This window comes from Xenia sp. Carnegie-2017, unplaced genomic scaffold (genome assembly GCF_021976095.1).
Source record: "Xenia sp. Carnegie-2017 unplaced genomic scaffold, XeniaSp_v1 HiC_scaffold_24, whole genome shotgun sequence".
In the NCBI taxonomy this organism is placed as follows: Eukaryota; Metazoa; Cnidaria; class Anthozoa; order Malacalcyonacea; family Xeniidae; genus Xenia; species Xenia sp. Carnegie-2017.
Genome location: NW_025813487.1, coordinates 15,266,642 through 15,287,215, shown reverse-complemented (window position 1 = coordinate 15,287,215; position 20,574 = coordinate 15,266,642). Strand labels below are relative to the sequence as shown.

The 20,574-nt window shown below is 37.2% G+C and overlaps 2 protein-coding genes and 1 long non-coding RNA gene across 4 annotated transcripts; 2 read left to right on the top strand and 1 right to left on the bottom strand.

The window, feature by feature from the left end:
* The first annotated feature begins 406 nt into the window (after positions 1-406).
* On the top strand, positions 407-2,654 carry LOC124452233. The gene is made up of 4 exons (XM_047002815.1): positions 407-878; positions 1,009-1,327; positions 1,562-1,819; positions 2,278-2,654. Exons 1-4 carry the CDS (start codon positions 711-713, stop codon positions 2,652-2,654), a joined length of 1,122 nt encoding a protein of 373 aa, XP_046858771.1. The 5' UTR covers positions 407-710.
* Positions 2,655-9,161: 6,507 nt separating this feature from the next.
* LOC124452231 lies at positions 9,162-19,381 on the top strand. The gene is made up of 3 exons (XM_047002814.1): positions 9,162-9,166; positions 18,504-19,077; positions 19,143-19,381. Exons 2-3 carry the CDS (start codon positions 18,585-18,587, stop codon positions 19,379-19,381), a joined length of 732 nt encoding a protein of 243 aa, XP_046858770.1. The 5' UTR covers positions 9,162-9,166; positions 18,504-18,584.
* On the bottom strand, positions 9,322-14,165 carry LOC124450994. 2 transcript variants are annotated; one of them, XR_006950298.1, is made up of 5 exons: positions 14,129-14,165; positions 12,463-12,875; positions 11,373-11,427; positions 9,934-10,011; positions 9,322-9,834 (listed from the first exon to the last, which is right to left on the bottom strand). It is a non-coding gene; the product is annotated as an uncharacterized LOC124450994 (long non-coding RNA). The 2 variants fall into 2 exon arrangements; XR_006950297.1 differs by lacking the exon at positions 14,129-14,165 and having other exon boundaries at positions 12,463-12,932.
* Positions 19,382-20,574: the final 1,193 nt, after the last annotated feature.

Here is a 20,574-nt window from a genome sequence, read left to right as displayed (position 1 = left end):
GATAACATTATATACAGAACTAACCTCGCTAAAGAAGTCAAGTGATGAAACTACGGTGGCCCACAAGTACAATACACGAACACAAATGGAAGTACACGAACACAAATGGAAGTACACGAACACAAATGGAAGTACACGAACACAAATGGAAGTACACGAACACAAATAGAAGTACACAAACACAAATGGAAGTACACAAACACAAATAGAAGTACACAAACACAAATAGAAGTACACAAACACAAATAGAAGTACACAAACACAAATAGAAGTACACAAACACAAATAGAAGTACACAAACACAAATAGAAGTACACAAACACAAATAGAAGTACACAAACACAAATAGAAGTACACAAACACAAATAGAAGTACACAAACACAAATAGAAGTACACAAACACAAATAGAAGTACACAAACACAAATAGAAGTACACCAACACAAATGGAAGAAGACAAACACAAATGGAAGCACACAATGTTACACAAACACACAATTCAACAGCGAATGATCAGATCATATTTTTTCTCGTATACGATTAGAAGCTTGAGACTTGTTATTATAGACAAATTTTCTGATGTTTTGTCAGACATGTGGCACAGCTATTAACCATCAAAAAGCCAATTTCTGTGGGAACTGAGGTGCAGAAATAATTAAATGCACACCGGACCGTGAATATGAAGGTACATCTCAAAGTACATCTTACACCATGGATCATGATTGTACAAAGCAGTCTTTAACCTTCTGTGAGTTTGTGGAAAGAAGACAAAAATTACAGACTCAAGAAGAAGAGATTAACTCCATTCGAAAACGGAAGAAGAATGAACGTGTGTGTCACATCTCAAAAAAGAAAAAGAACAAAGAAGAACTGGTTAAGGTGAGTGTCTTTGTAAGTTCCCATTCTCAGTTTAAGATGTTCATGTCAGATATCTACAAACACAGTTTTAGTTGTACTTTGTTACCCCCCAATGAACCCTTTCTTATTGTTATTTATTATCTTTGTGCAGATCAATATAGGAGTTGCAGAGGTTGATGTTGACTGCAGAAAATTGAAAATTAGAAGAGGATCCCTTCTTCCAGTTGAAGTGCTAAAAACTGATTATCATGTTGCTGTTAAAGAAAAGGGAATTACAAAACAATTGGCACACAGCAAACATATGAGAGAAATTGGTCATTGTGGTTGGATTTTTTTGTATCCAGATTTTGATCAAGTGCTTCATCTCCCTGGAACACAAAGTCCATTCTCAGTGGAAAAGTATAAAGAGTCCATACGAAGAGCATATTCTCGTGTCAACTTATATTTATGTCGAATACATGACTATGAACGTAAGTAGCACCCTTACACTTCACAATAAAAATACCTGTAAATGTTCTGTACATAGTCTTTACCATAGTCATAGGGCAGCAATGAATGTATGCACATATTGCTGGAGCCATATATTTAGACATGTTAATTTTAATGTGAGAGAACAGTTGACATACAATTTTGTTTGCTTAAAATGAATTATGGGCTTGTCTTACAAAAATGTTTGAATGAAATGTGTAACTGTTATGTCATAGTTGCAAATGACCTGGATGATAGTGAAGAAGTGGCACATATATATACTGGGATGGAGAGCAAACCATGTTCACCGCCAATACAGGCAGTTGCTAATGATACATTCCAAGTGAACAGCAATCTTTGTGAGATGCCTGATCCTCTAAATGCATTTAACTCTGATGATGTTCCAGATTGTTTAATGATAGCTGCTATGGAAACACCTTCCAATGATTTGGAAAATAGTTTTGAAGGGGATGTGCAGTTTAGACTTCATGAAGGTTTGTTGTTACTTTTGTGACCTTATTTTGTATAGTAATTGGATTAATATATGATATGGGAATTGTAAAATTAAATTTTATTCTTAAAGAATTGCATAAGTCATTTGTCACATTTGAAATATGAACAAAGATAATTCATTATTATTATCTTGAATTATTTTTTGATGTATTCTTTGTTATTTAACATTGATCCTGTGGTGGTCTTTGTATAAATGGTTTTCTTAACTTTTACTCACATTGTGAGATACTGAAAAGCAATATTTTTAGAAAATCTATTGTAAATTAGAGCTTTACACAAAACCAAGCAATTGTTGTTCTTTTGTTGGGTTAGGTATATAAAATTATGAATTTGAAATTTCCCAATTGAAGGTGATAAATTAATGGAATGGTGAAAGCAGCAAATCTACAGAAACTGTTCAAAACATATTGCATATTTAGGTTACGTTGTTTTTTTCTAGATCAGAGCGATTCACTAAATCATGCCGACGTAATGGATCGTGGAACAAGTTCAATCATGGTGCAGTTTGAAAGAAGCCAGCCTGAAGTCACTCCCGACGAAATGGAAATAATTATTCATCGATCAACACTTGTGAAAGATCTAATTGCTGCATTTTGTGATCCCAAAGTGTCGAATTCAATTTTGTTTTTTAAAGTCGTTGATGCACGAGGTGTTGAAGAGAGAGGTGAAGGAAAGGGTGTTGCTAGGGATGTGCTTACAGAATTTTGGTGTCTCTTCTTTCAGTCTCTTGCTGTAGGAGCCGCGGCTAAAGTTCCCGTAATACGACATGATTACCAGAAAGATCAGTGGGAAGTAATAGCTAGAATATTGTTATAAGGATACAGCAAAGAGGGATTTTCCTATTTCCTTGTCAGCCGTTTTGTCGCTAGTTGTATTCTGGGCGATGACGACATTTCTGACGATATGTTGTTGCAGGCATTTAAGCTGTATGTATCTGAAGATGAAAAGATGTCATCATTGATTGTTTGCAAAATTGCGAGAACTTCGTGCAGAATACGGACTTATTAGACCTGCTAAGCAGCTACAACTGTTACAGAAATCCAAGCGGCGAAAACATTGAAAGTATTATCTCCCAACTTGCCCATCAAGAACTCATTCAGAAACCGCGCTACGTAAGCAACTGCTGGAATCCGATACTACAATCGATGAATGTCGAAGGTACACAATTCCAGAATATCTCAAACATTCTTTTGTTTTACGATGAAAAAAAGCCTACGCCAAAGAAAGTCATTAAAATGCTTGATGCATCTCCGCAAAATGACAACGAGCACGTAACGTTCGAACACTTGACTAAATTCATTAAATCTCTTGGAAGTAACGTCGGTGCATTTCTTCAGTTCACTACTGGAGCCAGTGTGGTTCTGCCCGAAATGAAATTAAAGGTCACATTCACTGACTTAAATGGTTTAGCTCGTCGGCCTGTGGCGCATACTTGTGGTCCTTTACTTGAAGTCCCTAGCACCTATCAGTGCTACAATGAACTAGTTGAAGAGTTCTCATCAATTCTTCGCGAGAAGAGTTCGTGGACTTTTGATATTGTCTAATGGGGACATTGAAGTTATATCTACGTACGCTTTATCTGAATTTTATGTGGCACTCTAGTTTTGTTAGCTTTGTACATGTTATGACATGTGATGTTTCGTTGTTGTTGGTGAAATCCATGATATACTGTTAAAACAATCTTTCACATTATTTTATTTTCTATGTCAAAACTAAATATCTACTGTAGTTTTACTTTCAATCTATTTTTTTGGTTGGCAAGAGCGATGTATAGGATTTTTCATCACTTCCGTGGCTCTATTGTTACGTAAGAGCGTTTGCGATTCTTAATAAAGGTTTGAAAAGTTATTTTCATGTCATACATAACAACAGTTCCTCTACAAGAGAAAGTGCTTTACAAATATTTAACACACCAGCACATGGCACTAATTATTCTAAGAATGATTTGGTTGTGCTTCTGCTAACAAACGTTCATACGTGATCAACGCACTTCTCCAGTTCTGCGGTGTTTCAACTTCAAGCAAATGTGCATTGTATGTAAAATATTCTTGATAAATACAATTTTCATTATCTGTCATGCCAATGAAGTCTTCCGCCTGATTAAGATCTCGTTGATCAAACATTTTCTTGTAATCTTCTGCTTCAACAGATTCAGGAAGAAAATAAAGCTGATTTGGAATACCAGGTACAGTATGGTAGCGTGATTTGCGTACGTAATGAGAATTCCATGATTCTTTCATTTCACTTAGTGAGTCCTTCATCACTGGGTGAAAGCAGAACCAAAGACACTGAAGATGCATAACGTTGCTAGTATCCAGTACACCGCGGGCAATAAGATCCTTAAAAAAGTTTATCCACCATGACGCCCATGATTTACGCAATATGGCCCACCAGGCTTCTATCCTTTGGTTGGTATGCGATGACCCATAGCGATGTGCTTTTAAATCTGCTAGAGAATCCTGGTGGTTTCTTCGTAGAAAGCATTGAATGGTGGCCATTATACCATTCTCCGTACCTCTATCGGTTCTTAACAGAGTAGGACAACATTGTATTTTCTGAACACAGTCGAAAAACAAACGACCAACGACTCGAGGATCGTTATTCGATTTGACGATTTCCAACCATAATATTCGGCGACTAAAGCCATCAATGCATCCATGAATTGCAAAGCCATATGGCTTCAGTTTATCATAACCGTGAGCGTGCCACGCATAGTTGGGTCCGGGATTCAAATAGTTTCTTCTTGTAAGTCTGTTTGCTCGTCGAAGTCTCGATGCTTCAGGGTCGATTTCTTTAAGTACAGTTTGGACAACCGAACGTCGTACTTGTACGTTATATTTAGATTGCAGTCTTCTCCAAATAGCTCTATAGCCAAGCATATTACCGCATCCATCAATTTCTCGTAAAATGTATTCTCTGATACGATTTTCGTCAACAACATTCCCGCGCCGACGCAACCCAAACTGTTTTAACTTATTTAAAAGCGTACTTCTTGAAATGGAAATGCCATGGAATTTATCGAGTAAACTCAAAATAGTTTTGTATTGATAATTCTTACTAAAATAATATCGTATCGCTTCTTCCATTTTGTGGATGTAAACTCAAAGTATTAAATCGTTAGCAATTGTGATGACCGCTATACTTCTCATTTAGTCATTGTTGCTATTTAACCAGAATATGAATTTGTGTTTGTCTACTTCCATTTGTGTTTGTGTACTTCTATTTGTGTTGGTGTACTTCTGTTTGTGTTTGTGTACTTCTATTTGTGTTCGTGTACTGCTATTTGTGTTTGTGTACTTCTATTTGTGTTTGTGTACTTCTATTTGTGTTTGTGTACTTCTATTTGTGTTTGTGTACTTCTATTTGTGTTTGTGTACTTCTATTTGTGTTTGTGTACTTCTATTTGTGTTTGTGTACTTCCATTTGTGTTTGTGTACTTCTATTTGTGTTTGTCTACTCCATTTGTGTTTGTGTACTCTTTGTGTTGTACTCTGTTTGTGCCTGTGCACTTCCATCTGTGTCCGTGCACCGCCATCTGTGCCTGTGCACCCATCTGTGCCTGTGCACTCCATCTGTGCCTGTGCACTCCATCTGTGCCTGTGCACTCCCATTTGTGCCAGGCACTCCCATTTGTGTTGTGCACTCCATCTGTGCCTGTGCACTCATCTGTGCCTGGCACTTCCATTCCAGGCCTGTGCACTCCCATCTGTGTCCGTGCACTCCATCTGTGTCCGTGCACTCCATCTGTGCTTGTGCACTCCATTCAGTGCCTGTGCACTCCATCTGTGTTCGTGCACTCCCATCTGTGCCTGTGCACTCCATCTGTGCCTGTGCACTCCATCTGTGCCTGTGCACTCCATCAGTGCCTGTGCACCCCATCTGTGTCCGTGCACTTCCATTTGTGTTTGTGCACCCCATTTGTGTTTGTGTGCTTCATTTATGTTTGTGTACTTCTATTTGTGTTTGTGTACTTCTATTTGTGTTCGTCGTGTACTTCTATTGTGTCCGTCGTGTACTTCTATTTGTGTTTGTGTACTTCTATTTGTGTTCGTGTACTTCTATTTGTGTTCGTGTACTTCCATTTGTGTTCGTGTACTTCCATTTGTGTTCGTTTACTTCCATTTGTTTTCGTGTATTGTACTTGTGGGCCACCGTAGAAACGGCATCAACGTCTCTCAAATCTGCTGGTGAAACGATAAGCGATAGCTTGCTGATTGCCATGATTATCAAAGGATTGCCTTCTGAAAAATATAAAACGTTCTCGACGGTTGTGACACAGAAAGACAAGGAACAAACGTTTAGCGAATTCAAAGTCGCGCTGAGAGGTTTCGAAGAAACACTAAAGCTCTCAGATGAAGATAACCAAAAGGAGGACAGCGTGATGGAAGTTCTCGGTAAACCCACGAGCAACAGACACGGCAAAGGAAAAATCGTTTGTTACGGATGCGGAAAACCAGGACATAAAATATCAGAATGTCAGTCAAATAATCGTTGGTGTGATTTGTGCAAGAACAGCTCCCACAACACAGAAAAATGTCGCAAGAACAAGAAGAAAACGAGGAATACGAATGATGCTACTAAATCAGTAAGAGATAATTATGTTAGTAACAATGACATCCATGAAGGTCATTCATATGCATTCAATGTCAACGTGGATATAACGAGCGCTGACTATGTTAACCATGTACTTGTAGACTGTGGGGCAACTACACACATAGTTCATGACATGAGCAAATTTATTAGGTTTGACACAATTCTTAAGGATGCTCTCTATGTCCCATCCTATAAACAAGACATTCTCTCTGTACATGCTGCAGTTAGTAAAGCTGCCACTGTTACTTTCTCGCCAGATTGTGCTAAATTAGTTTGCCCAAATGGGAAAGAATTTCCAATTGAGAGAAAAGGAAAGTTATATTATTTGAATAGTCTAATCTCATCTAGCATGACTAAGCAAAATGGCAAAACAAAATCTTTAAAGGAATGGCATGACATCTTAGGGCACTGCAACCTAAATGATATTATTGCTTTAGAAAATGTGGTTGATGGCATGAAAATAGACAAGAAGGAAGAATTCGACTGTAAAACTTGTGTAGAAGGAAAAATGACTCAGAGCAGAAGTAGAAAACCGGATAGGCGTGCAAATGCAATTCTAGAACTAGTCCATTGTGATTTAGCAGGTCCAATAGATCCTGTAGCCAGAAATGATTATCGATATGCACTAGCTTTTGTAGACGATTATTCGGGACTAACTATGATATATTTTCTAGTGAATAAGTCTGACACTATTAAGGCAACTGAAAAATTTTTAGCTGATATTACTCCATATGGCAAGGTAAAACGCATTAGGAGCGACAACGGAACAGAATTCACTTCGCAAGAATTTCAGAATCTTTTGGTCAAACATAGTATTAAACATGAAAAATCAGCCCCCTATTCACCCCATCAAAATGGGACTGTAGAACGAAATTGGAGGTCACTGTTTGACATGGCTAGATGCATGCTTTTACAATCCAAATTACAAAAAACATTTTGGGTTTATGCTGTTATGACTGCAGCGTACATAAGGAACCGTTGTTTCAATCATAGGATTAAGAAAACACCGTTTGAAGCCTTTACTAAACACAAGCCAAATATTGAAAACATGCATATTTTTGGCACTATTTGCTATGCATACAAACAAGAAAAGAAAAAGTTAGATGCAAAAGCGGAACAAGGTGTATTTGTAGGCTATGATAAGGGAAGTCCAGCCTATCTCATTTATTTTCCAAGCACTCAAGCTATTAAGCGTTGCCGAAATGTAAGATTTTCCACAAATTTAATGTTGAAAGTGATGTACCAAAGACTGAAGTAATGATTGATGAACCAGTACTTGTGAGTATGCCTGCAAGCACCACTGAATACAATATAGTTAATGAAAATCCTCCAGTTGAAGTAAACGAAAATGAGCTAAACACATCCACTGAACAACCACACGTAAATAGATATCCAAGACGTGAGCATACAAAACCTAGATATTTAGAGCGATATGTTGATGGAAGTGAGATTGAGGAAAACAATGTAAATTTCACTATTAACTACTGCTATAGAGCTGTAGATGCTCCTAAGTCTTATGAAGAAGCAATGGCTTCTAATAACTCTAAGAAATGGCAACAGGCCATGGAAGAGGAAATCAAAGCTTTAAAAGAAAATGAGACATTTGAACCAGCAATTTTGCCGGAGAATAAGAATTCTGTGGGGGGGAAATGGGTGTACGCCATAAAAACTGCTCCAAATGGGGAAGAAAGATTTAAAGCTCGTTACGTAGCAAAGGGGTATTCCCAAATCCCACATGTTGATTATCATGAAACTTTCTCACCAACTGCCAGAATGACATCAGTAAGGATATTAATGCAATTAGCTGTACAATATAATCTAACTGTACACCAAATGGACATTAAGACTGCATTCCTTAATGCCCCCATAGATTGTGATATTTATGTGGAACAACCTGACGGTTTTGTTAAAAAGGGAAATAATGGAGAAAATCTTGTTCTTAAACTCAAGAAATCTCTATATGGGTTAAAACAGAGTGGTCGTAATTGGAACAATTTACTGGACTCTTACCTAAAAAGTGAAGGTTTTAGTCGATCTGAGTCTGATAATTGTGTATATGTCAAGTTAACTGATACTTCAGTGATAATTCTAATCATTTGGGTAGATGACATAATAATAGCATCAAGTAGTGCAGAGTGCTTAGCAGAGGTAAAGCAAAAACTTAGTAGTCGTTTTAAAATGAAAGACCTGGGCGTCCTCTCTTGGTTTCTAGGTATAGAATTTACCTGTGAGAAAAATGAGATAATAATGAGTCAATCAAAGTATATCAAGAAGATTCTAGCAAAGTTTAACATGCAAAATTGTAAACCTAGATCTTCACCATGTGAGATGAGTTCTAATAAAATGAACTCTGGAGAATCACCACTAGTAAATAACAAGCTCTACAGAGAGATAGTAGGAAGTTTAGTGTATGTAATGACATCAATTAGACCTGATTTATGCTATAGTGTGACTAAGCTGTCTCAGCATCTGTCTGCTCCTACAGCATCTGATATGAACACTGCAAAGCATGTTTTACGTTACTTAAAAGGTACATCAGAAAAAGGGCTTGTCTTCAGAAAATCTCAACAGCCTCTGTCTCTAATGGGTTATTGTGATGCTGATTGGGGTTCCTCAGAGGATAGACGAAGTATAACGGGATATGGTTTCCAACTAAATAAAACTGGTCCCTTGATTTCATGGAAAAGTAGAAAACAACCTACTGTTGCTTTATCCACATGTGAGGCAGAATACATGTCATTAAGTTCTGCTATTCAAGAAGCAAAATTTCTCTTGCAACTCTTAAAAGACTTTCCAATAGAATCCTCAAATCCTGTTAGTTTGTTTTGTGACAATCAAGGTGCGATAGCTCTAGCCAAAAACCCTGTGCAACATCAAAGGTCCAAACATATTGATATTCGCTATCATTTTATTAGGCAAGAAATACAAAAGGGTCTAATTAATGTAAAATATGTTATTTCAAGTGATAATATATCAGATATGTTCACTAAACCAATATCTGCACAAAAATTAAAAACTTTTATGTCTACTGTTTTTGGTAACTGATCTTGTAAATAATTTTAGATTATGCTTTGTTTACCAATGTAATACATTTATTTGTAGCTAAAGAAACTAATGTTTAAGTGGGGGTGTTAGGTTAAACATTGTAATTTGATATTTCCTTAAGTTAACTTCCTTATAGACACGTGAACATTCTTATAGGACTTTTACTGCATGCTATTTTATATTCAGTCGAGTCGAGCACATGTAACACAATGGCGAACTTATAATAAACTTGAACTATATTAGCTTAATAGTGTGATTTATTCGCTACCACCATCATGACTTCAACATCAATCAATATCCATTGATTCATTCTGTGCTTCAGTCCCTTCCTTGAAATGAATAGATACTTCATTATCTCCTACAAGATAACACGAAAAAAATCAGCGAATGGCTAAAATAATCATTAACAATTTACAATTGAATTAAGTTTTTAACCACTTCCCAAATACCAACTCACCGCCAGTTGGTGGAGGAGCAATCGCTTCCATACTTTGCAAAATTGCTCGCACAACTTGTAAAGGAAGATTACTATCAACTGGAAAAAAAAATTCAATTCTTGAGTGTTTGTCAATTTCAAGTTTATTTTATGGATGCAAGTAAAAAAATGCTTTAGTCAAGATGAATACGAGTATCAAAAATAACAAAAACAGGTATGCTTAGCATACATGTGGGTAGCTGCATTTTGAAAAATGTTTTTTGTCACTATCAAACAAGATGAGTTCTAAAAATATGTGTTCATAAACTGATGCTCAAACCGCATGTGACAGGAAATCTGGAACAAAATACTATGTTTGCTAATACATTTTATAAGTTATTAATCTTTCTCATGAAAGTATAAATCAATGCTATTGAGAAAAAGTTTCACGTTTTTATTGGACATTCTTGTATAAATCCTAAAAAGTACATTGCATAGATACGAGCATGGTTTGCCAAGACATTCATTTTTATTTCATAATAGTTAACAAGAGAATTGAATAAAACACAAAAGACTGAGAGACACATTGCTGGACGTTTATGTGTAGACATAAGTGGAAAATAGATGGTTGTATGCATTTACAGATGTGATGACTACATAATACGTTGCTGTCAAAAGAAAATACTCCAACTAACGCAACAGTGAATCAGATGACCAATGTATTGTTATGAATGGAGAACATTTCAATACAATATAACACTAACTCAAATTGTATTTTAGCAGCATTTGAATTTAAATGTTGTTTACTTTTTTGTACTCATCATATATGCAGTTTGTTTGTTATGTTATAGTTTTTCTATTGTTAGTTTGAACATTGTTTTCTCAAAGAACTCATTTTGTTAATTATCAAAGTTACATTGCTTTAAAACGTTTACCTGATGGCATGCAGTACTAGATTACAGGAAAAATATTTTATCTAATAAGTGGTGAGATTAGAGTTGTGTTTAAAAGAAAATTACTTGTAGTTGTTAGAGTAACCTATTTTTTGTCTGGATTCAACTGGCAACTGTCAAGTATGACTTTGAAGAGAACACAGAATTTGTAGAGTGCATTCAAACACTGTATGAATTGATTTCCTTTATAGCTAATGAATTGTCTCTGTAGCAAGTGCTAATGAACAATGACTTGGGAACATAACTTTTGTAATGTATAAACAATGCATGAGATGACTCAGACCCTTATGCCTTATGAACACTGAAGTTTAATAATAGAGAAAGACTATAAATTGTCTTAAACCATGTAGTTGTATTCTAAAACTATGCGACTCGGATTCCATATTCTATTCTAAAACAAGATCACAAGTATTTGGTTTTTCTAAAATATGCACACACCCTTCCTTATAACTTTCTGGTTATGGTTCTGTTCATTTAGAGAAGGTCTTAGTGTGCATATAATATTACATCATTCTTTTCAACAAGTACCTGGCACAGTTAAGATTACAACTTGCAGTTGATGTTTAATTCCTTGTTTGTTCATCTGAAAATAGTAAACATGATTTATACAATCAGTAACAACAACACCCTCAAGAAGTTCACAGTTTGATTTACTTTAATATATGTATTTATGCCATTAATTATTACTCCTTGAGTTTAAAATATTCCTTAATAAAATAAAGCTGTCATGGCGTTAACGTTATGTTATACAACAGTTCTTCTTAGAAACACAAAGTTATTAACATAAAATATGCAAATATAGCAAGAACAAACAAATTTTCTCAAAGAGATTCAGGCAGTTGAACCACACGTACAAGGTCGGCACTAGTTCATGGTTAACAGAGCTATGCACCTGCACATTCATGATTTTATGTCAGCATATTTAAATGAAAGTATTATTGTACACACTATATTGTAGAAGCAAAAACAGTCTATAACTCAGGCAAATACTTTCTATATTACAGAAGGAAAAAAACATGATGCTGGTATGTTGACTGATTCAAACTTCCTTCAAGACCTGGAACAAAATACTTTTTCTGTGGATGGGAGACCATTTTGCATATATGGGGATCCCGCTTATCCATAGAGGATTCATCTACAAGCTCCTTTTCGGCATGGGGTAATCACAGACAGAATGAAAGAATTCAACAAGCAAATGAGTTCAGTTAGAGTGTCTGTGGAATGGTTATTTGGAGATGTGATCAACTCATTTCGGTGCATGGACTTCAAAAAACCCCTCAAAATAGGTCTAAGTAGTGTTGGGAAAGCATATATTATCTGTGCATTGTTAAAAAATTCCCTCACTTGCATGTATGGAAATATAACATCCAGGTTTTTTCAGTTAGATCCTCTAACCTTGGCGAATAACTTTATGACTAATTAATGAATGCCGAAATGACTCATTATTAAACACACACACACAACTAGCAAGTATGTATCATGTTATGTAAGTACTGACAAGTGTAAGTAAGAAAATTATTATAGTTGAAATAACAAAACATTAAAAGTTCATAGTTACACAGATTGTTAAACACAACAGTTAAGAATTCTTTCCTTGAAAGTGACAACAAAATCTTACTTGGTTGTGAACCTCTGAATAATGTCAAGAAATGCTGTTGACATTTGCTGTTGTTGCTGAAGAAGTAAAGCTTGCCTCTCCATCATTTTTAGATTTTGTTGTTGCATCATTTTTAAGACTTCTGTTTGTTGTGTAGCTGCTTGGGTACTCAATTGATTTTGTATTTCTTGCTCATTTCGCTTTACTTCTAGTTCTGCACGACGGATTTTAATTTCCTTGCTTGATCTTTCTCTCAAATATTCGACTAATTCAAAACTATCGCGGAGTACTTCTTAAGCTTAACATCTGAGTTTGCCCATCAGGTTTTCTCTTGTTTGTTTCGCCCATTCGTTCCAAGGCTGTCATCCTTATATCAATAGCATTTGCATTTTCCTTTTGCTTTTGAACTGATGCTACCTCAAGGAAGCTGTCCTCTTTTCAGAGTCAAATGAATCAAAGAGAAGATGACTACCACTAAGGTTGTCGAAACGTCAGTCAACAACAACAAAAACAGTCCTTCTCAGGACTATACCAACCTGGACGATCTACATTTACAAACATGCAAAGTCTTTAAGGATATTCAGTTATTGATATCGAGATGACAACCATGTAGTATTTCAAGCACAATAAAAATCGATGAAAAATACAATCGCTCTGTAAAAAGTAAAAATGCGAGTTATAGACTCAATATTTTTTATGAAACTGGATATTCAAGTTTCTTTTTTTTTCGGAAAAACAGATCTTTAAATCCACTGAAATGACAAAAAAAGACAAACACTGTCTGACACCGTTTGAAAATTTACCTTCCGACGAAAGAAAAGTTTATGCTTGAATATTTTCTCGTCATATTTTCTATTGTATTGTCTTTTTAGCATACAGTGTAATTTTCAGTTGGCTTTTCCTCGTTACAAGTCGTAAGTTACAACGAACTCACTGTAAAGTTTCAGCTGTAAAAAATAACCTTTTGCGAGGAGTTGGCCTCTCGTGTTGTTCGTCGTGATGTTGTTTATATGTTTATGCTTTCGCAATTTGTATTCAAATTTATATTGGCCGTGTATGTTTGGCACTCAGGGGAATGAAACTGACGTACAAACCGCGTGAATATTCGACTTTGACGGACTGGAACTGACGTACAAACCGCGCAAGAGACTAGGACTTTGGCGTCAATTTTATATCAGTGAACTCGACATTTGAATAACTGGAATGATAACCGAAGCCAAAAAAATATTTGTCGTCATCATTCGTCATCACACGTCAGGCTCTAGTCTCTCGCGTGCTCATTTTAATTTTTTTAAATCATTTGTCCCTTGGTAATGGTAGAGTTCGGATCTTGATCAGAGCGTAAAAATAACGAAATTTTTGGAAGGAAAAGGTTCACGGAAAGTGAATCAAAGTGATAAATCGAGAAGCAGGGTGAGGTGAATTTGGTCGATCTGCTTTTACGCTGCGGTTTTCCTTTAAAACATATCAAAGTCTTTAAGGTAAATGGTTTGAACCGTTACATGTTTGTAAATGTAGATCGTCCAGGTTGGTATAGTTGAGAAGGACTGTTTTTGTTGTTGATTCGACAACCTTAGCAGTAGTCATCTTCAGAGTCAAATGAATCAAAGAGAAGATGACTACCGCTAAGGTTGTCGAAACGTCAGTCAACAATAACAAAAACAGTCCTTCTCAGGACTATACCAACCTGGACGATCTACATTTACAAACATGCAAAGTCTTTAAGGATATTCAATTATTGATATCGAGATGACAACCATGTAGTATTTCAAGCACAATAAAAATCGATGAAAAATACAATCGCTCTGTAAAAAGTAAAAATGCGAGTTATAAACTCAATATGTTTTATGAAACTGGATATTCAAGTTTCTTTTTTCTTCGGAAAAACAGATCTTTAAATCCACTGAAATGACAAAAAAAGACAAACTCTGTCTGACACCGTTTGAAAATTTACCTTCGGACGAAAGAAAAGTTTATGCTTGAATATTTTCTCGTCATATTTTCTATTGTATTATCTTTTTAGCATACAGTGTAATTTTCATTTGGCTTTTCCTCGTTACAAGTTGTAAGTCACAACGAACTCACTGTAGTAAAGTTTCAGCTGTAAAAAATAAACTTTGGCGAGGAGTTGGCCTCGTGTGTTGTTTGTCGTGATGTTGTTTATATGTTTATGCTTTCGCAATTTGTATTCAAATTTATATTGGCCGTGTATGTTTGGCACTCAGGGGAATGAAACTGACGTACAAACCGCGTGAATATTCGACTTTGACGGACTGGAACTGACGTACAAACCGCGCAAGAGACTAGGACTTTGGCTTCAACTTTTTATCTATAAAATGTATTGTCGTTATCATTCCAGATATATATATATATGGAGTTCACTGTTTTATATCTATAAAATGTATTGTCGTTATCATTCCAGATATATATATATGGAGTTCACTGGGTTGAACCATTGAGTTCTATAAGATCTGGAGGAGAAATGACAACCAAATTACTATAAATTATTAGCGCGCGGCCGCGTGGTCAAAAACATGGCGGATTTTGGTTCTCAAAGTCAGCGGAAAGACGCGGGCTCATAAAATAAAATTTTTTTCGCCCAGAATAGCAATCTAGTAAAAGAAGCGACATCTGTCTTCAACATGAGACTTTTCCAATTATGTATAATTCTTTGTACAAAATACTATTTTAGAAAACTTGATTTTTAAGTCATTCACTGATATTTTTAGCAAAAGACAAAAAGAAAAATTCAAAGGCATAATGTAAAATTCAAAAGTTTGTCAAGTTGTTTGAACATAGAAAAAATTAGCATAGTTAACTGTAATTTGTAAGGACACAAGAGAAAATAGTGCAAGAAGGTTAGCATTTTTGAGAATTAATATATTCTTCTTGACATACACTACACAAGGCCATAATATTATAGATAATGACTGTACAATAACAATTATACAACAGGCTAAAAATCTTCACCTACATTATAATTATTTAAACAGGTTTGCCTTCATGCAGCAATAAGAAAAGTGTTATGTCAGAGAAACCAATGCACTTTAATTTAAGAAATCGTATTTTCAATGGGAAATTAATGTAGTTCTGTTCAGTAGTAGATCCATGGTTGTCAATGACAATCCAGTTTCTAATATCTTGGCTCAAAACAGAACCAGCAACATGATTATAGAATTTCTGAATTTCGTTCTTTTGCTCTCCTAGTTCAAGATATTTTCTTCATAAGTTGTCAGTAGATTTATCAGAATATCATAATACCTTATAAGACGCCCAGAATCAATCCTACCAAAAAAAAACTCAAAAAAAATTACATACCTACTTATAATATATTTCCAGTCGACTTAAGTCGTAGGGGTAAGCTAACTTTAACTCCTTTTTGGACATTTTAACTAAGATTTACCCATCTATTCAAGAAAGACAGTTGAACCAAGCTGTTATCAAACAGTCAAAAACACAAGTATTGTGCATGGGATTATGCATTAAAGCTTAACAACACATTGACAGTATAAAGAATGCCGTTTGATATTTATTTCTAACATAGCTAAAGCATTACTTGACAAAATATACGTTATTTTACAGTAGATTTACCTCATTTAAATTTGTATGTCTATTTCACAAAAACCTGTAGCATTATTTTCAATATTTTATGCTTACGGTATCGTGGTTGTTTTCGCTGGTTGTCATTGATATAAGCAGTAATAGAGTTCCGGATTCGGGAGGGAGCGAATGTTAAAAATTTTTCTCAAAGTGGAAGTTTTGACTACCAAAATCCGCCATTACCGCCATGTTTTTGACCACGGGGTCCAGGCCCCTTTTCCCCTCCAGTTATTATAGAGCTCAATGGGTCCAGGCCCCCTTTCCCCTCCAGGTCCTATAGAACTCAATGGGTTGAACCCAATGAACTCCATTGTAGAGTTCATTGTTGTTGTAGAGTTCATTGGGTTGAACCATTGAGTTCTATAAGACCTGGAGGGGAAAAGGGGCCTGGACCTTGCGGTCAAAAACATGGCGGTAATGGCGGATTTTGGTGGTCAAAACTTCCACTTTAAAAATATTTTTCAATATTCACGCTCTCCTGATTTCCAATACTGTTTATATGAACGATAAAAAGTGAAAAAAAAAAAACAATTACGATACCGACAGCATCATGTGAAAATAATGCTTCAGCATTGCGTGAAAACACAGTACACACACATCAAAATAAAGAAAACCGACGGTAGAGAAACGCGTATTTTGGCTGTAACATTTAAGTTATTTTATGACATTTTAACCTTTTAAAAGTGAAAATCAAACGGCATTAGTAGACCTGTCAATCTCGTCAAACTTATACATTATTTTATGCTTCTGCGTGCTTGACTGTTGGTAAACAGTTTGGTGCACGTATTTTTCTTGCTTAAATGGATAAATCTGTGTAAAAATGCTCCTAAGGAAGCGAGAAAATGTTTGCTTCAGTCCTACGACATAAGTCAACTTAAAATTTACCATGGATAAGTATCATAAGTGTATTGTCATTACCTGATAAATCTACTGAAAACTCATAAAGAAAGTATGTTGAACTAGAAGAGCTACAAAAAGAAAAAAATTCAAAACACCATGATACTGTTGCTTGGTAATTTGTATTTTGTGAACAGTTAGGCAGAATCTTGGATCTATTACTGAACAGAACTATGAATGTTTTATGCAGTGCGGTGTTTGAAATTAAATGAAGATATGATCTTCGCACTTTGTTGGACAATTTAAGCAATCGTCTCAGGAACCTGAAAAAATCAGGTGACTCAACGGGATTCGAACCCATGACCTCTGCGGTGCCGGTGCAGTGCTCTGACCAACTGAGCTATGAAGTCACACAGTGGTGAGCAGGTCAATATTGTTGGTCAATGTGCACCGGCACTGCAGAGATCATGGGTACGAATCCCGTTGAGTCACCTGATTTTTTCAGGTTCCTGAGACGATTGCTTAAATTGTCCAACAAAGTGCGAAGATCATATCTTCATTTAATTTCAAACACCGCACTGCATAAAACATTGATACATTCCTTTCACGAGAAAACATCAGCCCAACAATATTGACCTGCTCACCACTGTGTGACTTCATAGCTCAGTTGGTCAGAGCACTGCACCGGCACCGCAGAGATCATGGGTTCGAATCCCGTTGAGTCACCTGATTTTTTCAGGTTCCTGAGACGATTGCTTAAATTGTCCAACAAAGTGCGAAGATCATATCTTCATTTAAGAACAGAACTATATTAATTTTCAATTGAAATTACAAACTTGGAAACTAAAGTGCATTGGTTTCTCTGACAAAAACACTGTCTATTGGTGCATGAAGGCAAAATAGTTATTTGACAGTGCAGGTGAAGAAATTTATCAAGTTCTATAGATATTATTGTGCATAATATCATAATTTTTCAAATATGCCAACCCCTTCGAGCACTACTCTCTTCTGTTTTGCTTAAACAACTTACAGCTACCAATACTAATTATTTATATGTACAAACTACCTAGCCGTGTGGTTGCCGGCTTAGAATTGCGCCAACGTATCCTCTGCGTGTCGTAAAAGACGACTAAAAGGGGTTGGTGTAAGGAAGGGCATCCTACCGTAAAATTTTTGCTCCAACAAAATTCATGAGCTTTGGAAAAGAAGATATGGCCCCCAGTCCCTGGCAGCCCTTCAGTGGGCAGGGGGTGCGAAGAATCTCCGGATCGAATGTTGGTGGAAGTGTCACCCTTCGGGTAGGCACAGTGAACGTTGGGACAATGAAGGGAAGGAGTGCAGAAGTGGAGGACATGTTGAAGAGAAGGAAAGTTGATGTGTGTGGGTTTCAGGAGGTAAGGTTTAAAGGTGAAGGTACGAGAGTCATAAAGGGTGAAGATAATGGAGCGAGATTTAAGTGGTTTTGGAAGGGAAACGGAAGTGGCACGAATGGTGTCGGCTTTGCGATAAGAGAGGATTGGGCGAAGTTGGTTGTAGCAGTGAAGAGAGTTTCGGACAGAGTCTTGAGAGTTGATGTAGTTATTGAGGCCGAAGTTGTGAGTTTCGTTGTGGTGTATGCTCCTTAGGTTGGACGAAGTGCGGAGGAGAAGGAAAAGTTCTACGACAGCGTGTATGCAGTGAGAGCAGACATTAGAGGGCGATGTGTGATGCTTGGTGATTGGAACGGTCATGTGGGAAGCGTAAGAAAAGGATACTGTGCGCATGGAGGTTTTGGAGTTGGTGATATGAATGCTGAAGGCGAGGCGATATTGGAGTTAGCAGCAAGTTGTGGGATGGTGGTAGTGAATACGTGGTTTATAAAGGAAGAAAACAAGCTTGTGACGTATGAATCTGGCGACAGTAGGACGGTGGTGGATTATATACTGGTGAATGAAGAAGAGAGGAAAAACGTAAAGGATGCAAAAGTGATTGCAGGAGAAGAATGTCTGACCCAGCACAAGCTGCTGGTCATGGACTGGAGAATCAGGAAGGTGAAGAGGAGAAAGGTTGAGGGTAAAGGCAGGCTTAAGCTATGGAAGTTACGATCGAATGAAGGGAAGCAGTGTTTCCGTGACGAAATTGCGACATTGAATGTTGAGGGTGAGACGGTGGAGGAGCGATGGACGTGCTGGAGAAGGTGTTTTAACGGCAGCGGAGAAGGTATGTTGTAGAAGTAAAGGCGGTGTAGTAGAAGAACAGGCATGGTGGTGGGATCAACGAGTCAGAAGTGATTGGCGAGAATAAGTTGGCATTTAAAAGGTGGAGAAAGTCGCGGACTGAAGCAGATAGGATCGATTACATCCGGTTCAAGAAAAAGGCGCGAAAGGAGGTGGCTAAAGGCATCAGAAAGAGCGTAAAAGAATGGAAAAGAAAGGAAGAAGGAGGAACGATGTTTGAGCGTAGAATGATGGAAGGAAGGAAAGAAGGAATGGAATGGAATGGAAGGGAAGGAAAGGATGGATGAAGTGTAATGAAGTGAAAGAGGCGTTTGAGGGGCTCAAAGATGCCGAGTACATGGAGAAAGAGTCTAGTGGTCCCGCTGCAAAGGAAAAGAGCAGCGACGGTATGTGGGAATTACAGGACTATTAAGCTGATGGAGCATGCGTTGAAGATAGTAGAGAGTGTTTGAAAGAAGGTTGAGGGAAGTTGTTCGGATGGGGAAGAGCAGTATGGACTCATACGGGGAGAGGAACGACGGATGCGTGTTTGTGTTGAGGCAGCTGCAGGAGAAATTTTGGAGAAGGACAGAGAATTGTATATGGTGTTTGTAGATTTGGAGAAGGCGTTTGATAGAGTTCGAGAAAGGTGATCGAGTACGCGCTGCGTAAGAAAGGTGTGACAGAGAATATGGTTCGGGCAGTTATGGAGACTTATGAAGGTGTAGAGGCGGTGGTTACGGAGGAAGGTGTTAGATCTGGTGTTTTGAGGTAAAGTTGGTGTTCATCAAGGTTCAGTCTTGTCGCCGTTACTGTTTGCTTGTGTGATGGATGTACTGACAGAGGAAGTGAGAAGAAAAGAAGGATGCTGGTGTTTGTTGTATGCAGATGACATTGTCTTGGTGGCGGAGTCGAAGCAGAAAGTCATGGAATGGTACCGAGAATGGAAAACGGCAATAGAAGTCAAGGGACTGAAAGTGAATGAGGCAAAGACGAAGGGCATGAGATGCTCGAGGCAGGTGGAGGTGAAGGACAGGATAAATGGCCAAGGTGGAGTGAATTCGATGTGTAAATGCAGTAAGTGGGTTCATGGAAGATGTTCAGGTGTCCGTGGTGCATTGACAAGAGTAACTGATTTTGAGTGGACGTGTCGAAGTGGTGGGCGAGATTGAACGGTTTGACTGGAATGGAATATGAGTGGATGTGCGAGCAAGTGGAAGGAATGAAAGCAGAAGAGTTGTCGGGAAGGAAAAGGCAGAAGGGAGAATTGTATAAGGCATGTGTTAGAAGTGTTTTGGATATGGAGCAGAGTGTTGGGCGCCGAAAGCAGAGGACCTGAGAAGATTGGCGTCGACGGAAAGGAGAATGCTTAGGATGATGTGTGGTGTAACGTTGATGGATAGGATTCGAAGTGAAGAGATTAGAGAAAGAGTTGGTGTTGAGTGTATCGAGAATTGGGTAAGGCGCCAGCGTTTGAGGTGGTTTGGGCATGTGGAAAGGA